The sequence below is a fragment of the Etheostoma cragini genome, chromosome 19 (assembly GCF_013103735.1).
Source record: "Etheostoma cragini isolate CJK2018 chromosome 19, CSU_Ecrag_1.0, whole genome shotgun sequence".
In the NCBI taxonomy this organism is placed as follows: domain Eukaryota; kingdom Metazoa; phylum Chordata; class Actinopteri; order Perciformes; family Percidae; genus Etheostoma; species Etheostoma cragini.
Window position 1 is genome coordinate 12,187,349 of NC_048425.1, and position 16,853 is coordinate 12,204,201.

General features: G+C 39.5%; 1 protein-coding gene and 2 non-coding genes across 4 annotated transcripts in view; 1 reads left to right on the forward strand and 2 right to left on the reverse strand.

Moving 5' to 3' along the window:
* The window catches only part of m1ap (meiosis 1 associated protein), a 34,149-nt gene that overhangs the window by 10,661 nt on the left and 6,635 nt on the right, over nucleotides 1–16,853 (forward strand). For both annotated transcript variants that reach the window (XM_034856952.1, XM_034856951.1), the window contains exons 6-7: nucleotides 15,471–15,626; nucleotides 15,728–15,887. In XM_034856952.1, the coding sequence (XP_034712843.1) occupies nucleotides 15,471–15,626; nucleotides 15,728–15,887 (316 nt within the window). The remainder of the gene's footprint in view (nucleotides 1–15,470; nucleotides 15,627–15,727; nucleotides 15,888–16,853) is intronic.
* On the reverse strand, nucleotides 2,326–2,397 carry trnaa-cgc. The gene has a single exon. It is a non-coding gene; the product is annotated as a tRNA-Ala (tRNA).
* trnaa-cgc lies at nucleotides 3,148–3,219 on the reverse strand. Its single transcript has one exon. It is a non-coding gene; the product is annotated as a tRNA-Ala (tRNA).

Sequence of the window (16,853 nt, forward strand, 5' to 3'; positions counted from 1 at the left end):
CTTTTGACTTGGTCATTAGGTCAAGGTAAGAACCAGGTTAAGGGTTGAGACTAAGCATGCAGTTGTGATGGTTAAGGTTAGGGGCGAGGAAATGCTTGGTTTCAACAAGGGTCCTCACAATTATTAAAATTACAAACATGCGTGCGATTGTCTAAGGGCCAACGCCTTGAGAAGCATCCTGTTTTTGTTGAAACTCATCCAGTGTATCCTTGAATCCCCGGGCCTATTCTTTAATTGTACAGTTGAGCACCAGGGAGAAGATCACGGAGCCAGAGAGAAGGCACATAGAGTGAGAGGAGCAGAGTGAGACAGAGATAGGGATGATTATGGTATCGTGGTTTTCCAAAAGTTGTTGACTGAAACAGATTATACAAGTTCTCCCACACTGGATGCACTGGCTCCTTAGGGATAGACAGCGACAACAACTATTCCTTTCCTTTGTTTATATTCATAGGATGAATGTGTAATTGAAATGTTTTCCCTTAGCTACAAATGAAACAAATTAAATCTGTAAGTTGTGCAACACTCTTTTGCAGAGGCACTATTTTGTGAGGACAAAGTTGCAAGTTCGATTCTTTAGTCTTAAATATTGATGATGTAATAATCATAAGCTTTATTCACCATATTAAATATCAACAAATAAGTAAAAATGTGCTACAGCACATGCTCAAACATGAACCATTTCTATTTCCCAAGACTAGTGTCTATTCTCAGGGCTGTTGCATGTCTCTCTCCCTGCATTTCCTGTCTGTTTATCTCCACTTTTTGCAAAAACTAGTAGTTATAACTGTATTTTTTGCCACATAGTAGACACGTAGGATACTGCGTCGTAAGAGTCAGACAGATACTAACTGTTGCAGACAAAATGTATGGTCTATAAGTGTTAGCTTTTTTTCAGTCCCCAGGAATGTGACTCTTTCAAACAAAACAGTGCACAGTAGAGGAAATTTTGCATTTTTAAAATAACACTGGCCGGCCAAAAGGGGATGCTAGGCTGATCAGCCACACCAATGTCGTTACTGATTGTCCTAGAGGGGGAGTAACTCTTTTCATGTTTGGAACGCTGTATTTATGTCTCTGTTGACCCTTCTGCTGATGCAATTCATTAGTGCTTTCACAGATGTTGGCTTTACAGCCATCACTTTCTAAAATGGTCAGAACTTAATGATGAGAGACAGAAGCAGAGGTTGAGGACGAGGGGCCAAAGAGAGAGGGGCCAGGGAACTGTTTTTTTACAGAAATAAGCATTGTGTTGGAGCAGAGCGAGAGAGAAATGCTGATAAAGAATGGAATAGAAAAATAAAGAGAAGATCAGACTGATAAAAAAAGTAGATCAGACAGGTACAGTGACAGACAGGTGTTGATAACAGTATCAGTAGGTGTGTGGATGTCCTCTGGCTCATCGCCTGATTGAGGCCAAGGAGATTCAGTGATATCACCTGAGGCTGACTGCGTTGCTGGCATTAGGCCGAAACTCAATTATCTTTTTACTTGCCAGACTGCATTTGTGTGTGTGTGTGTCTGTGTGTGTGTGTGTGCATGTGTTTGTGTGTTTGTGTCTCCTCCATGATCTTGATTTGGCACACTATACACACACGTTTATGCAAAAACACACCAGACAAAGCTTACTGTATATTTACTCTTGAGGCAGAATCAGGAGTTCTAAAAAGAAGCATGTGTTTTGCCAGTAAGAGGAGTTATTTTTTGCAAAGTCATCGTCAGCACTAGAGGACACCCACTGTGACAGACAGCCATGCATGTGTGCGCAGACACACATGCGCACAGACACCGTCTGGAGCAGCTACGGTGATAGATTACTACAATCTGACTGTCACCCACGAATACCTTGGCCTCTCCTCGAAACTTCATCTCTCTCCATCTCTGTCTCTCAGAGCCTGCTTAAACCCAAACCTCCATACAATATACAGAATAAACCGGTCAGATACCACCAATCCACTTGACTCCACCTCACCCTCAAGCTGTCTGCTTTCCATATCATGTCAACCAATAATCCAATATTCAGATTAGACAGCTTTTAAAGAAGCAACAAGTCTTAGTGTTGTTAGTGGTCTTGTGTTATTAAATTGTTGGGGTCAATTTTCTCTTTAGGTCTGGAGAATCTTCATGCAAGCTAACAGTAATGATTTCCCTGTGCTGTCATATCCAACAGTACTACCTCAGCTTTAACTTTACTGCATCTTCAAATGTTGTCTTCTATTCAGTTTGGTCAATAATCAATCAATTTTAAATGTTACAAGACAATTCCAGTGAACACACAGTTTTTCAACCAGCTCTCCATGCTGATCTTTGCATGTTTTAACTAAATGGAGATGCTGGGGATTGAACCCAGGACCTCATACATGCGAAGCACGCGCTCTACCACTGAGCTACATCCCCTGTGCTGTTAAGTACCCCTATTTCACACATATCACGTGCCTGTCTCACCTCCTTAAAGCATTTGCCTATGGTTTGATTTGTCAGTTCATTTCATGCAAAACAGGTAAAATGTCATAGTGTGTAAATTAAAGTACAATCTTCAGCTTTCTTCAAACCAGCCCGTTTTACATAAAAAAGTAACAGCAAGAATCCTTGTAAGAACAGCAGCACGTTTTAAGTTTTTCGTGCTTTGAGGGGCATTTCTGTGTCCTTGCTAGTAGTGTACATCCACTGTCCATATATCTCAGCTTTATAACAGCTAATGTTACTGTTGCTGTTTGTAAAATTCCTTATATATCCAGCAACAAAAAATACAGTAGTTGTGCAGTAAGCCTATAATAATTGTTATCTGGTGTCTACATGTAAAGTTAACACAACATCGGAAACACAATGACTTCTTTACAGTATTTCACATCTGCACACAGTCAGCTGTGAAGCTGTTCTGAATGAATGCAGCCTTGTTGAAGACAGCAGATCTAGTCTATGAGTGGTGGGAATGTCTGTGAATCAGTGGGAGTTGGCATATGAATGATTTCACATGTAGGAAGTTGTTCCACCATCAGAAATAGACATTTCCACTGAGACACTCTTTGAAAAATCTCCATACCTAACAAACCCTAATGCTGGCTCATTGACTAGTGCATTTTTTCTTATCTGATGTTTTGGAGCAAATGTTTAGTAGAACAACTATTACATCACATTCTAAATAGATGGAGATGCTGGGGATTGAACCCAGGACATCATACATGCGAAGCATGCGCTCTACCACTGAGCTACATCCCCTTCATGCTGCTGATAAGTTGGCATCCTGACCTGTGCACAATTTGGCAAATATAATTTAGTGTTGCAAGAATCAGCAGGGGGAAAAAGAGCAAACAGTGAGCGAAAAACATTTAAGCTAGTTAAATACGTCATACAGCATGTTCCAAAACAATCAATCAGACGGTCATACGCACTTCTGCAACGATTGGCCGGATGAGCCTTTTTTGGACCCCTGCCTGTGTTTGCAGCTCAACCACAAATATCGCCTCTGCGTTGGCAGCAATGGGCAGGCAGCGATGTGTATTCAGAAAAAAAGAGAGGGGGATCAAGTTCTCAACAACAGATAAGCGCTGAGTAGGGATGGGATCATTTGGATTTTAACAAGTCTGATTCCAATTCCGAATCTTCCTTACAATTCCAGTTCTTACTGATTTGGATTCTTTGAGGGGTAGAGTTGAAACAGTTCACATGCCTATTTTCCCAAATAAGAGGAAACGTTTCATTTTTCAATGGTGGCTGGCCAGGGTTTTTCAACAGATGCCACAATGTCGCAGTATTATGACATTGTGGCGCGTGCTTCTAAAAACGCCCTGTAAATCCTTTTCAAACTGCTGCCAAAATCGGTTTCCACAGCATCCTGTTTTGACAGATATTCATTCAAACTGTTTTAGTCTTCTTCATATCCTTTCTCAGCTTTTAACAAAGCTTTTATTCCATTCAAATACCTAGTTTGCAAATGCTTCTCAAAGTGACAACACAGTCATTCCATCCACAAATATTTAATCCCCAAATCCAGGTTTCGAGTGACAGCCGTTCTTCTATTCAGACATTCAGCAGAATGTTTTTTTCTTCTTGGATTGCCTTTGGAGGTTGTGTATTATCGTCATTGATCTGTCCTCCATCCATCTCACATCAATAATCTCCTTTATTGCTTCTCTACTTTAGCTACTGAGCCTTGGGGTAAACATTATTTTCTCATCCACACACCAACACAAACACATTTAGGCTCTGTAGACATTGTGCTCCTCCAGGAGGTTCAAAGCGTTGCTACAGGCCATCGAACTGTAAACGCTACCTCAGTGTTGTCTGTCATTTAGAGGTAAAACAATTGCTCATAAAACCACGTACAGATAAAAAAGAGCTGATCTTTTTTTTTTTTTTCCTGAGACAAGTCAGCTAAAGGTAGAAGCCGTCTAAAAGCAGACTCATATCTTGGACAAATAGCTCTTTCAGACTGACACCCCATCAGCAATTCTTGGATCCGTCTCTTAATAGAAAAGGATTATAGCCCATTATATCTCCCCTAATCCTCTCCTTGCAATCTCTCTCTCTTCCTTTTCTTGTCTTTCTCTCTCTCCTCCAAAACTGCCCACTGTTTGGCTCAATGTCTTCCCTTTCAGATTCATCTTTTCTTTTCCTATGTGTCTGTCCTGTTGGTACGAGAGATAAGGAGCTTTTACACTGGACACAGGACAGTTGTTGTAGTAAAGACAACAGGAAAATAGGGAGTGTAAGACCGAGAGAGAGAGAAAGAGAGAGAGAGCAAAATGTGTTTGTGTTTATGTAACTGAGTGTGCATTTGTCTGTTTTTTTACCTATTGTAAACTCTTGTGTGTACCATTTATTTGATATGGCTATAAATGAGGCTATATGGCTATATGGCTATATGGCTATATGGCTATATATGAGTGACTCCCGAGTGTCTCTATTTGCACCTTCACTCCGTGTGTGTGTGTGTCAGTGTGTGTGTGATTGTGTGTGTGTCCTCATCAATGTAATGTTCCCATATCATTTTCACTTTTCTTTGAACCATTCTCTGCTTCACGGGATCTGCGTTCCTCTATCAAACCACCAACGAGAGATGAGATGACTTTTTCCTCGTTCCATCTCCTCTCCCTCCAGCTACTTAATTACTTTCTCCTCCTCCACCGCCTTCCTTTTCCTTCTTTCCCTACATGTCATTTTAGGAAGAGAAATTCTCAGCTATGTTTTTTGTCTCCAGCTCTCTCCTCCCTCGTAATTTCCAGACTTTCTGTGAAGTATTTTCATCTCCTCTCTGCTTTTATCTTCTTCTCACTTTATCTCTCTTGTATTACCATATATTTATGATGTATTAACCTGGATTTTTTGTAATCCTCTGCCTAAACCTCTTGTGATTTTTTTTTTAAGTGGGTTTGCTTAGATTGTATCTAAACTCAATTAAATAAAATGCTACGTTAATACAAGTCTGCAAATGTGTTTGGGTAGCTGAAATCTTTGAAACATTAACTTTACACATGAAACAAAAATATGTTAGGCAGCCACTGTGGTATTAGTTCAGCATGTTAATGTTGCAAAGATAAAAAATGACACCCATTGAGGGGAGCCTGTTTTCAGTCTATACAGTCTACATCAGATCACATTTGAATATATATCCGTTGCCATAGATTGTCGGTGTTCTGTATTGTGTAATCATGTTAACTGTTACACTGCCTGCAGTACTGGGCTTTATCTTGGTGACTGCCACCTTGAATATTTAATGCTCTCTTTGTATAGAAGTGTTTTCCTTCTCCGTATTTGCCTTCTGAAGAACACTTAAGCCATTTCCACACCACACACAGTTGCACTTGGATCAGCATACATCCCACAAATCCATTTTGAGTTGCAAGAATAATGACTCTGAACATTTGTGTCCCTTGAGAGGAGGATTATAATCCACTGGCCCAAAGCCAAGGTTTATGAAAGGGTGGGACAAGTCATCCTGAGGACTCACGCTGAGCCCTATTTCTTGTATAACATTACAATAATAATGTGAAACTTCATCGATCCCCCAGAGGCAACGTCTCTTCACTCCAAAAGGAGTAAAGAATTACAGAGTAACAACCACGGAGCCTTTGCATAGAGGCTTTTGCAGAGAAAACGCTTGCAACTGTTATTATCGGAACATTAGCCTTAATCTGCTCAGCTTTAAAAAAAAAAATATTTCAACATAAGTGATGAGGGATAAAATTCACTCACACTGTGCACAAATGTATTCAAAAGTCAATCTAAAGTTGAGTCTTTTTGTTACCATCCTTCCACGGCAACTCAACAGGGAAACACTGTCTGGTGTAATTAGTTCTTACAGAATCCCCTCTTTAGTAAATGTAAAGATTTGAATTAGTGTGTAATTTCACCGTGATTGTGTAGCATGTTACCCTGAGAGTAACTAGAGGATGTTATTAATGGTATTAGTTACTTGCTGAGTTCACCAATCTTGTGCAGAAAGCTCCAGTATAAACTCAACTCCCATGAGATGTTAATAAACACCATTCCTACATTTTTGTGTAATTGGTTCTGTGTAAAAACAACTTTCCACCAGACTTTTCCTCCTCAGCTAAGATTACAACACCAAACCTGCAGTCGTTGAACCCAAGGTTGCTCTCTTTACGTTTTTCGCTCTGTATCTTTCATTTAGTCAATTTTCCATCACAGTCAGCTAGTTCAGTTTATTGTGTGGTGGGTTAAAGTGCACAGAAGTGCTCCGGCGGCAACCCCACCCAGACCTGCTGACATATGCGCATACACCCAAGCACAGCTACTGCAAAACATTCACACAGACAGGAAGCATGCGGCACACACACTCAGATTATTTGACCATACATTCAATTGCAGCAATCTGCAATTCTGTGCTTCCTCTCACAGTTTCATTTATTTATATATAACTATGGTTTTGCATGAATTATATGAGGATGCATGAATTATAGGCGTGCATGTTTTTCATCTCGCCACACACACACACACACACACACACGGTGCCAAGGTCAGGCTGTTCACACCTCTGTGTGACGGTGGTTGAGCAGCAGGTGGTCGTACAGATGGAGACCGGCATCACTCTTCACACCAGGATATGGAACCTATTAGTCCCATTCTGAAAGATGGATGTTTGCTCCACATGATGCACACATGGAAATTATTGATCTAAACCCTCCTTAAAACTTGTTTGTCTGCCAATCTGCCGCCATAAACATCTTTTAATCTATTCTTTTTTACTGTCACCATTTTCAGAACAATTTGTCAGAAGGTCACGAGAAAACTAATCTCATAGTATAGCCTGACAGACATAGTTCTAACGGAAAACTAAAAAGTTGATACCAACCAGCCAATGCATTAAAAGGTGGAGTCTTCCTGTGGTTGCAGTTTGCTGGTTCTTTAGCCCAAGAGAGCTGTTTCAGTTACCCCTCTCTTGCTCTTTCTTCCAGAACAACAGATGGTTGCTAAAAGAAAGAGCAAGAGAGTGAGTAAAAAAAGAAGTATAGAAAAAACTATGTAAAGGACTCCTCAGAGGGGTCCACAGATATTAAACACCCAGAGAGTGTTTTTACTCTTTCTTTTCTCCTCCTATACCTTCATCTGTCTGCCACTATCTTGTTCTGTCAACCATATTCCTCTTCTGTCTTCATCACATGTCCCTTGTCTTCCGTCTGGACCAAAATTGGTTGCCAGCCAACTTACTGAAAGACAGATTTTGCAGTACACAGTACCACAATGCTTGTGTTGCTACAAATATACTAAATGTTTTCATTTTTGTGGTTTCACTGCAGAAATATTTAACCTGCTGTGATTGTCTTATCGTCACAAAACATCAATTAAACACTTAATTACCAATTTTCTGTTTCAGTTGCGTGCAGTTAGTTTATGTCTTAACAAGCACCAAAATTAGTCCAAACACTTTAAGGAACGATCTATATAACATCATTTAATCTCCTAGGCAGTCTCTACATTTCAAATATCACTTTCTCATCTCTTCTGTAATGACACACTTTCTCTTCCTCTTCTCACTCTTTTGCTAATTTCTCACTCATGAAGGCAAGGTTAGTTTACATATTTAGCACATTTCAGCAACAAGGCAATTCAAAGTGCGCCATTGAGACAAAATGCAAAAGATTAGTTACAAAAGGACATTTACATACATATAGAAACAGTCATTGAAGATAAAATAAAAACAAGCTCAAATAGAGTATGACGGATATAAAATACGAGAATAAAAATGACAGAGCAGTGTGGGAAATAAGTAATTAATAAAACATATTTTTTAAGGAGACCTGTAAAGACAACGTTACACCAGTTGAGTCTGCTAAAGATAAATGCATGGACAAGTCTTTATTTGAGTTCTTGCATATCCATTCATTGATTTGCTCACTGGCCTACTCAGTCCCAAACAATGTAAATGTGTGTGTCGGCTGCAAAATTATGGCAACTTTTTAGTTTTCCATAATCTGAGCTAGTGAAAGCAAATAGATATAGATATAGATAGCAAACAGAAGAGGCCCCAAAATGGAGCATCGGAAATTCTGAGGACAAATGGAACGCACCCATATGTTGTGGTCAGCCATGATGAAGGCAGCAATGAGATCCAATAATAGTAAGACTAACATTTAGCCACTATTTGTGTTTAAGCAGATGCCTTTAAACACCTTAACAAGAGCACTGTCAGTGCTGTGGTGTGACTGGAAGACATCCCAACAATTTACCATCTCTACTTCTTCTCTAATGTCTTTTAATTTCCTCTCTTACATTCTCTCTATTTTTCTAATCACAGATTGTAAGTGGACAACATCACTGCTCTTTGTGCATGTCTCTGTCTATGTTCCAGTCTTTTTTTCTGTATCTGAGCATACACAGATGGACTGTGTCTCTCTCAGCTTTCAAGCCACTCTTCCCTTCTCCTTTGAGAGGTTTGTTAATCGCTATCACTTCTCCAATCTGTCCACCCAGCACCCAACTCTTCTCTGTGCTGTCTTTTACAGGTCTGCTCTCCCATCATCCTCTCTCCTCCTTGGCTCCTCTCTTTTTCTTTTTTTTTCTCTCAAAAGTGCATGAGAGTGTGAACCTTTACTATAACTGTTGTATACAGTACAACTGTAATAAACAATTAATGATGTTAGGTCCTCAAAAAAGTGTACTTCTTAAAAAAAGGGTCATTTTCAATCATCTTTTTCCATCTTTCTATTTCCTATCGCTCATATTAATACTGTCTGCAGAGTTCTTCTCATCCTCTGTCTTGTTGCGTTTTTCAAGTGTTTCAAAGAAGGCTTCCAGCTGCCATCCTCTGAGTCTCAATGTCATTCTCTTCAACCTAACTTTATTTCCAGATTCTGCTTGAAACCAGGCATGTAACTACACTGGTCCAATTGAATGCAATTGATGCATCATACAGATGTCCTTTGATCATTGATTTCCACATTTCCACCGTAAGACACTGTGAAAACTACAAAGAAAATAAACATAAAATACAAGGAGTCAAATATATTTTACAGTCTCTTAAACACGTTTCCTTAACTAGACGGGCCCCACAATATTAGCGTCATAACAGTACAATAAGGGATTAAATGCAAAGAAGTTACAACATATATTAAACACTGAAATACAAAAGCACAATTACCGTGTGCGCCTCTTGAACCCCTGCAAAACCTTTGTTTGAGTCCGTATATTTTTCCTCTGAAGCCACGTAAGCTGTCTTCCTTCTTACCCACAATGCAACAGGTGTGGCCTTTGCTAAACTCTGGTCTTTTGACCTTTGACTTCAACATAAAAATGGCATTGTAGTAAAGAACAACAAAATGTAAACAAAAAATAGTTTTAATGTAAAATATTTTAGTACAAATTGAGATCAAACATCCCTTTTTAAACTCTTATTTATTGCATTTTAAGGTTTTTAATTACTGTATGAATTCACACACTAATGAAATTATCAAAAATATAGACTGAACATGTAATCTCAATAGCACTGTACCTTAGCACATATTCCCTTCACTTCTCTCCGTCTGACGATCAAGCTCTATGTAACTTAATTTTTTTGGATTAACATGGCTGCAACCACCAAGGTTTATTTAATTGGTTTGATAGTAGTTGTGATTATTATCTATTTCCAAAACATGTTTTCATTTAGCATACACTGGAAATGGCATATGCACATAATCAGAAACTCAAGAATGAGGTAACGCGCCTAATGAGGATCTTCCCGTTTTTTGACCTTCTGTAAAGTATGTGTCGCCATATATCTTTTTTTTCCTCAGTGATGATGGCCTGATAAAAGTGCTGTTGTCGCCCCCTCGTCCCTCTTGTTCTTTTCAAGTGTCCGTCTGCTTTAATTGTCTCTATGACCGCATGGTTTTATCAGAAGTGACTGCGAGGCAATTAGGTCACGTGACCGCTGGTGTGTCGAGCGCCTGGGTTTCAGACCAGCTGATCAATGTCCTATTTGTCCCAGTCTCAAACTACATCAATGAGCTATTCATCACTAACAGACACACTGACAGACAAGGACAGAGTGTGTGTGTGCTGTCATTGTTGCTTTGAATGTTAAATATGGATATCAGACGGAAATTCCACAGGCATACATTCATCAACGTTTCCTTCATGTTTATGTACACTTTGTAAAGTTTGTGTCGGAATACAATTTTACAGCATTGCCTTACCCCATTTCAAATTCACAGATTTGGTTGCAATTTAGTGAGGTTATTTTTTTGGATTACATAATAAAAGTTGCTTAAGGAATTGAGAGAAAGTTTCTAATGTGTGTCTCACTCTTGTGACTGTAATATCTCAGGATCCCCTGGAGGGAATTTCTTTAAATTTGGCACAAACATCCAGTAGGACTCAAGGATGAACCGATTAGATTTTGGTTGTCAAAGGTCAACGTCACTGTGACCTCACAAAAAGCCTTTTTGGCCATAACATTTTGCAACATTTTAAACAAATAGTCTAATAAGATAAGATTATAAAGAATTGACATTTTATAAATATCCAAATGGTCAAAGATCAACTTTCCCATAAAATCATAAGGTTCTTCAATATGCTTTTGTGTCCATTACTCAACGCCATAACTTAGGAACAGAAAGGGAGACATCTGTTTGGATACTGAATTGGCGACACTAATCTTGGGTGTCCACCTTGAAACTGTGGTTTTGTAGTTGTAAAGATCTTTGTTGCTGCTGGGTTGCACATGTGTACAATAAAAAATAAATACACTTACACATACTGTTTTAATTAATTGCTTTAAAGTCTTCACTACAGATATAATGTAAGTGTGGACAGACAATAACAATAAGTCAAACTTATTTTCAATCATAAAACGTTACCTGAAAGCAATAACTTGGTGAGGACAATGCTATCATAACCAATAGAATTGATGCCCCAAGTTGTAATAAACTTGAATTGTGCATTTTGAGAGGGCTCAAGCCCTGTAAGTGTTCACTGTATTGTAGTATCACTGATATAGAAGCTCCAACTCAGTTGTGTCTGTCCTCTGACCTCATTGGACAAGATATTATCAGTGAAAGGCTCTAATCCATATTTAAAAAATTAAGTTCTTACAAATGGATGAAAAGGCTTTGAAAAGACCTTGAACTGGACCAAGTAATGATGGTTCATCATTCAAATCAACTTGTGATTTTATTTTTTATTTCACAATAGAAAAATAATTATGTAAGAAAAAAATATTGGGATTTTCTTATTCATCTGTCAGTAATATAGCCAAAGTAGTTCTCTGTTAGCATGTTCTTTCTGGAATTGGACAACGGGATGGCTAAAAGCTTCCTTTCTCTATTCAGCACAGTGTCCATTATGTGCACCTGGTAAAGCTGATCCATATCTAAATGAACCGAAAGAGGAAACAGGGTTGTAGAGTAATGCTCTGCTTCCTCTTCTGCTGCATTAGCTCACTTTTGTCACTAATTTCCCCATAAAGGCTAATGTTACATTGGTTGATGGTTATAAGGACAATGCAGTCTTCCTAATGCACAGAGTAAAAGGAAACATTACTGGGCAGGGCCAGGGTGGGATAGAGAGAGCTGAGGGTCAGCAAAGAAATAGACGATCAATAAGAAGGAGAGACTGAGGGAGAACGACATCTTGTTACAGAAAGCAATGAATGTAGTTTCTCCCCATAGTGATGTATACATATAATTAAATTATTACCAAACCAAAAAATAAGTGCTGGTCGTAAAGAAACAAACAGATGCACTCATGTATTTGGGGTTTCAGAGCTGTACAAGGCCATAGACAGATTTCTCCTTGTAGATCACCTTTCCAAAAAATCCACAATATACAACTAACAAGTACATTGATCAAAATAAATTGGCCTTCATTTTGAATTTAGAAACATCATTACAGATTGAATATTTATTTTAGTCCCCACAGGCAATTTTCAAATTAAAAGCGGCAGCCCTACCCCATTGGAAAAGGTGAGATATAACCCAACCTTCACTGAAAATGCTAATCTGTCATTCATTTAACAAAAAAAAAAAAAAGAATGTCTTTAGGGAAATTACAGCAAAATTGAACTCATTACGTTGCCATCTAATCACAATGTGTTTTGAGGTTATTTGTGTGGGTAAATGTGTGTGGAGATGAATCACAAATATGTTTGCCCTTTTCAAATTGTATTTCAACAAGCAGGGATTTAGCAGTTGCACAGCACCATTAAAGATGTCAGCTAAAGCAAAAAATATTCAAGGTGGTTGTGTCTTAGGTGTGCGTCAACATCACTCAACATCTGCAATTATATGAGTGTTTTCTAAATAGGAAAGTCTCTCCAATCATCAGACAAAGGGGAGATGCTAAAGTAAAAACAAGCAGGCAAGACGTTAGCGGCCGTCCTTTGAAGGGTGTGCGTTTCTAGGGATGTGATGAGTCAGCAGCGGGTACTCAGTTCCTGCCATTAAGATTTAAACGGTTTAAACTGTTGCAACAGATGCAGTGTAGAGGCTTGGGGCCTTGTGGTTAAGGAAGATATAACTGAAAACAACAGGTCCCCCCCGCCCATACAGTATGCTACTGCATGAAATCTCCCTTTATTTATTTTTAAAGCATTCATGTTTGAGTTAAACGTGTGACATGAGTTCTTTTGTATTTACAACACACGACATACACAGCTACCTAATAAGATCCAGCTGACACCCTGCACCCTTACCTCAGCATGTGTGTCACACTCTATCTTCTCAGGTACACTCACTCACAGACACACACACACACACACACAACACAGGACATGCTAATGAGATGCAGGAGCATTGTAGGTCAGAGGGATGGGTCACTGGCTCAGGGGTTTAATAGTTTCTTAATCTCTAGACCAGGACAAGAAAGAAAGGATATAGACCAAGGGGCGCAGAACGGACAAATGATAACACGTAATTGATTTTTTTTTTATCTCGCATACCTTTAGTAAACACACACTTAATGAACTCTGCAAAGATTGAATAAGAGAGAATTTAGCAGTGTAAACACATTCCTCATGGAGTCAGATAAGACAGTGTAGCTTCACTTCAGCTACTCGCTGTCTTACTGAACACACACGTCGAGGTTAACTCTCACCTATCCTTCTCTGTCAGTAATGTACAGCTCACACACATGCGATAGACTGTCCTGAGTTATTCCACTCATTTTCTCTCTTCCTCGCTTTTTTTTATCTCTCTCTCTCTCTCACAGATACTTTGTGGTCTAATTACAGACGTAGGAGCATTTCTGACATCATCCGTCACCCTCCATACCCATCCATCTCTTCCCTATCTCATTTTGTCCTTTCTCCTTCCTCCTGCTTTTTCTCTGTGCAATTTAGTCTTTCTTCCTTTCTCTTCCCTACACCAACTTCCATATTTCTTTCTCTCTTTTCTTTCCTCTCTCTCACTTACTCTGTCTCCTCCTCTCTTCATTCCTATTCCTCAGACAGACATTATCAGAGGGAATGGCGATTGGTTTGCTTCAACCCTGCTTTACTTTATCTCTCTGTTTCCATAAAGGCAATAACTCATCCCTTCTTTCTTTTCCCTGTCCTCTTCCTTTGAATATACATGTTCTTGCAAGGCCCATTACCTCAACTTTTATGTCTCTTTTTCTAACTATTTTGGGTTTATTATTATTGATCTCGGCTCCTTCCTCCTTTTCCCTTCTTTACACTTGGTCTCTGCAGTCATTCAATCGTCGCCCAGTAAGGCAGCATATATATACAGTAGGACACAGCTCTTCTTTTACTGCTGATCCAAAGTATCAGAGAATTTCCGTTAGTTCTTAAATCCATATTAAGAGCAAGTGCTGTGAGACACGTGTCAGAGTTGAAAGCAAAGCATCTTGACTTTACATGCTTTTTTCACTTCAGGAGGACTCACAAAGCAGAAGTGCTCTCAATACATGCTTTGGTACCCACGTAATCTTCTCTCTTTGTCTCATCCTTCTTGCCATCACTGAGCAGGGACCTGACTCGAAACGTCCATCAGCAAAAAGCTTAGCAAACACAATTCTTTCCCCTCAGATGAAGTACTTATTTCTGGATAAGGCACTTTTGGAAACTAAAAATAGCTTCTGTACTGTAGCAGCCTCTGATAGATGAAAGTAGCAATGACATATTTTATTCTAGGAATTTAAAGTTTCTCATTTTCTTTCTAAAAGTTCCTGACAGGAAGAGTTTAGATACTTTATCTGTTCTTCATCCATCCTCTGTGCTCTTTCTCGGCCTTAACCCCCCTTCTGTCAGCCTCTCTCCTCCATCTATGCCTACCCTCGTTCTCGCAGGGCCTCCACCTAATCCTCTCCTCTCCCTTTAGTCCCATTAGTTATCTCCTGATGGGTCATTAACTATTAAAGACCAGATAGAGGGGACAGGAGAAGAGGGGCCTTATGTAAGGTTTGTGTCTAGTTTGCAATAATAAATGGACATTGGGGGACAAGGACAGAGAGAGAGAGCAGGACACAAAGGTAAGGCAGGTCCATGGGGTGTCTTTTCTGTAATGATAAATGAGAGAAGAGCAAATGCTTGCTGTTGTCTTGGATAAGGTGTGCTGTACCTACAGAAAATGAGAGAAGAGAGACTTAGAGATTTACATTACCATCTCTAAAATAGCCAAAAAAAAGCAGCAGATTTTAGATCACAATATAGTCAGCGCTTTCTCTGCATAGTCTGTCTCACATCCCAAATGCAGCCTGACTTCTTCACCTCAGGAAATCAGTGCCAAGCCTTCTTATCTAGACGGTTTTTGGATGATCCAGAGACACTTAAACCCCTTAGATGACACCAATTTCAAAGAGTCGTCGGTTTCTTAACAAGTCACTAAGGCCATGTACTGTAAACTTAATTTATTGAATTTTGCTTCCTCCTAGTGGTCATACATGAAAAGTTTCATTTTCCCTCCCAAGAATGTACTTTTTGCAACTGATCTGTGTGTAAAACATGGATTTGGAAAGCAACATGTTTGGCTATTTGCTGGTCTGTCAGCAGAGTAATCCAAATATTGATGCGTCTGTGTGTCCGTTTTCAGACTCTCTGATGTTGGGAACCGAAGTCGACCTGCAGCGGGTAGAAAACAGCACGTTTGCCATGGAGATGGTGTTGAAGGCGTGGCTTCAAGAGCAGGGTGGAGACAGAGAGCACCTCCACCTCCTGTTGCCCAACCCCCTGGACAATCCCATTCCAGGTACTGATACTGCACACAAACATATTGCAGTATTGTGTACAGTAGTACAGTAATATGTGATGTCTTTTCACACGTTTGCATGACATTTGTCACCTGTGTAGTATGCGTGAAGTGTGACATGCAGGAGTGTCTGATAAGCCCCGCCCTCATCCCCCTTAACCCCAACCTGGGAGTGAAGACTGAGAGCGTCCGGGACTTCTTGCCTGTCACAAAGGGATCAGCCAATCAGAGCCAACCACCACGGAAACTGAAAGCAATCAAGTAAGGAGCAGTGCTGATGCAAAAAAAAGTTCCCTTCTGTTGCTTTCAAGTCAGATCTATCCACACGCTTTTTGAGCTTCACTTAAAAGGAATAACAAAATACTTTTTTTCTTTTTTCCCACAACTAGTTAAAAGTGGTCTGATTTAAATCCCACAGGCTCCTAAGAGGGCAGGAAATGTGTTGCATAGTAAGTAGCATGAATGAAAAAAGAAAAAAAGAACTACAAAGTACAAAGTCTGCGACAGACGACATGATGAACATCTTTTTTTCTCTTAAGTTTAAACCTTAAAGGGAGTGTCTAGATCAGTCTGCCTTCACCATCTTCGCAGTCACATCTATGCTTCCCTGTTAGAGTGAGGGAGAGATGAAACACGTGCGTGTGTGTGTGTGTGAGAGACTATGTGCGCATGCCTCATCAGTAATGTGTGTGTAATGTGTCCAGTAAAACTCTGCCTGTATATGAATGGCCCCATTCTGAAAGCAGGGAGTAGTGGAATGTTTCTTAGATAAAACTTCACATCAGAGTCGGCTTTGTTCTGCTATGCTGGAAAACACTCCGAATAACCGGAGTTGGGCTGAAGCATTGCTCAATGCTCAAAAAAAAGTTGAGAAGTTTCCTTAACTTGTTTGTGAGGGAATGTTGTTCCTCTCATTTAGTAGAAACTCTTGGGACATGGTAACAGTGGTATGTATTAGTGTCCTAAGCTTTGTATATATTGTACCCCTTGCTTCCCACTTCCTTTTTCTATTTTTAAACAAAACATGTTAAATAAGCAACTATCTTAGAATCAAATTCAGTACACACATTCCTTTGCATATATTTCTATTCCTGTCATGATCCTGGGTTTTGTTCTATTTCCTTTTTTATTTTGTAGGATCTTCTCAATATTGTGTCATATTCTTGTTTGACTTCCTGCCTCCCGCCTTTGTGGTTGTCAGCCTCGCCAAATGTGTTTCACCTGTTC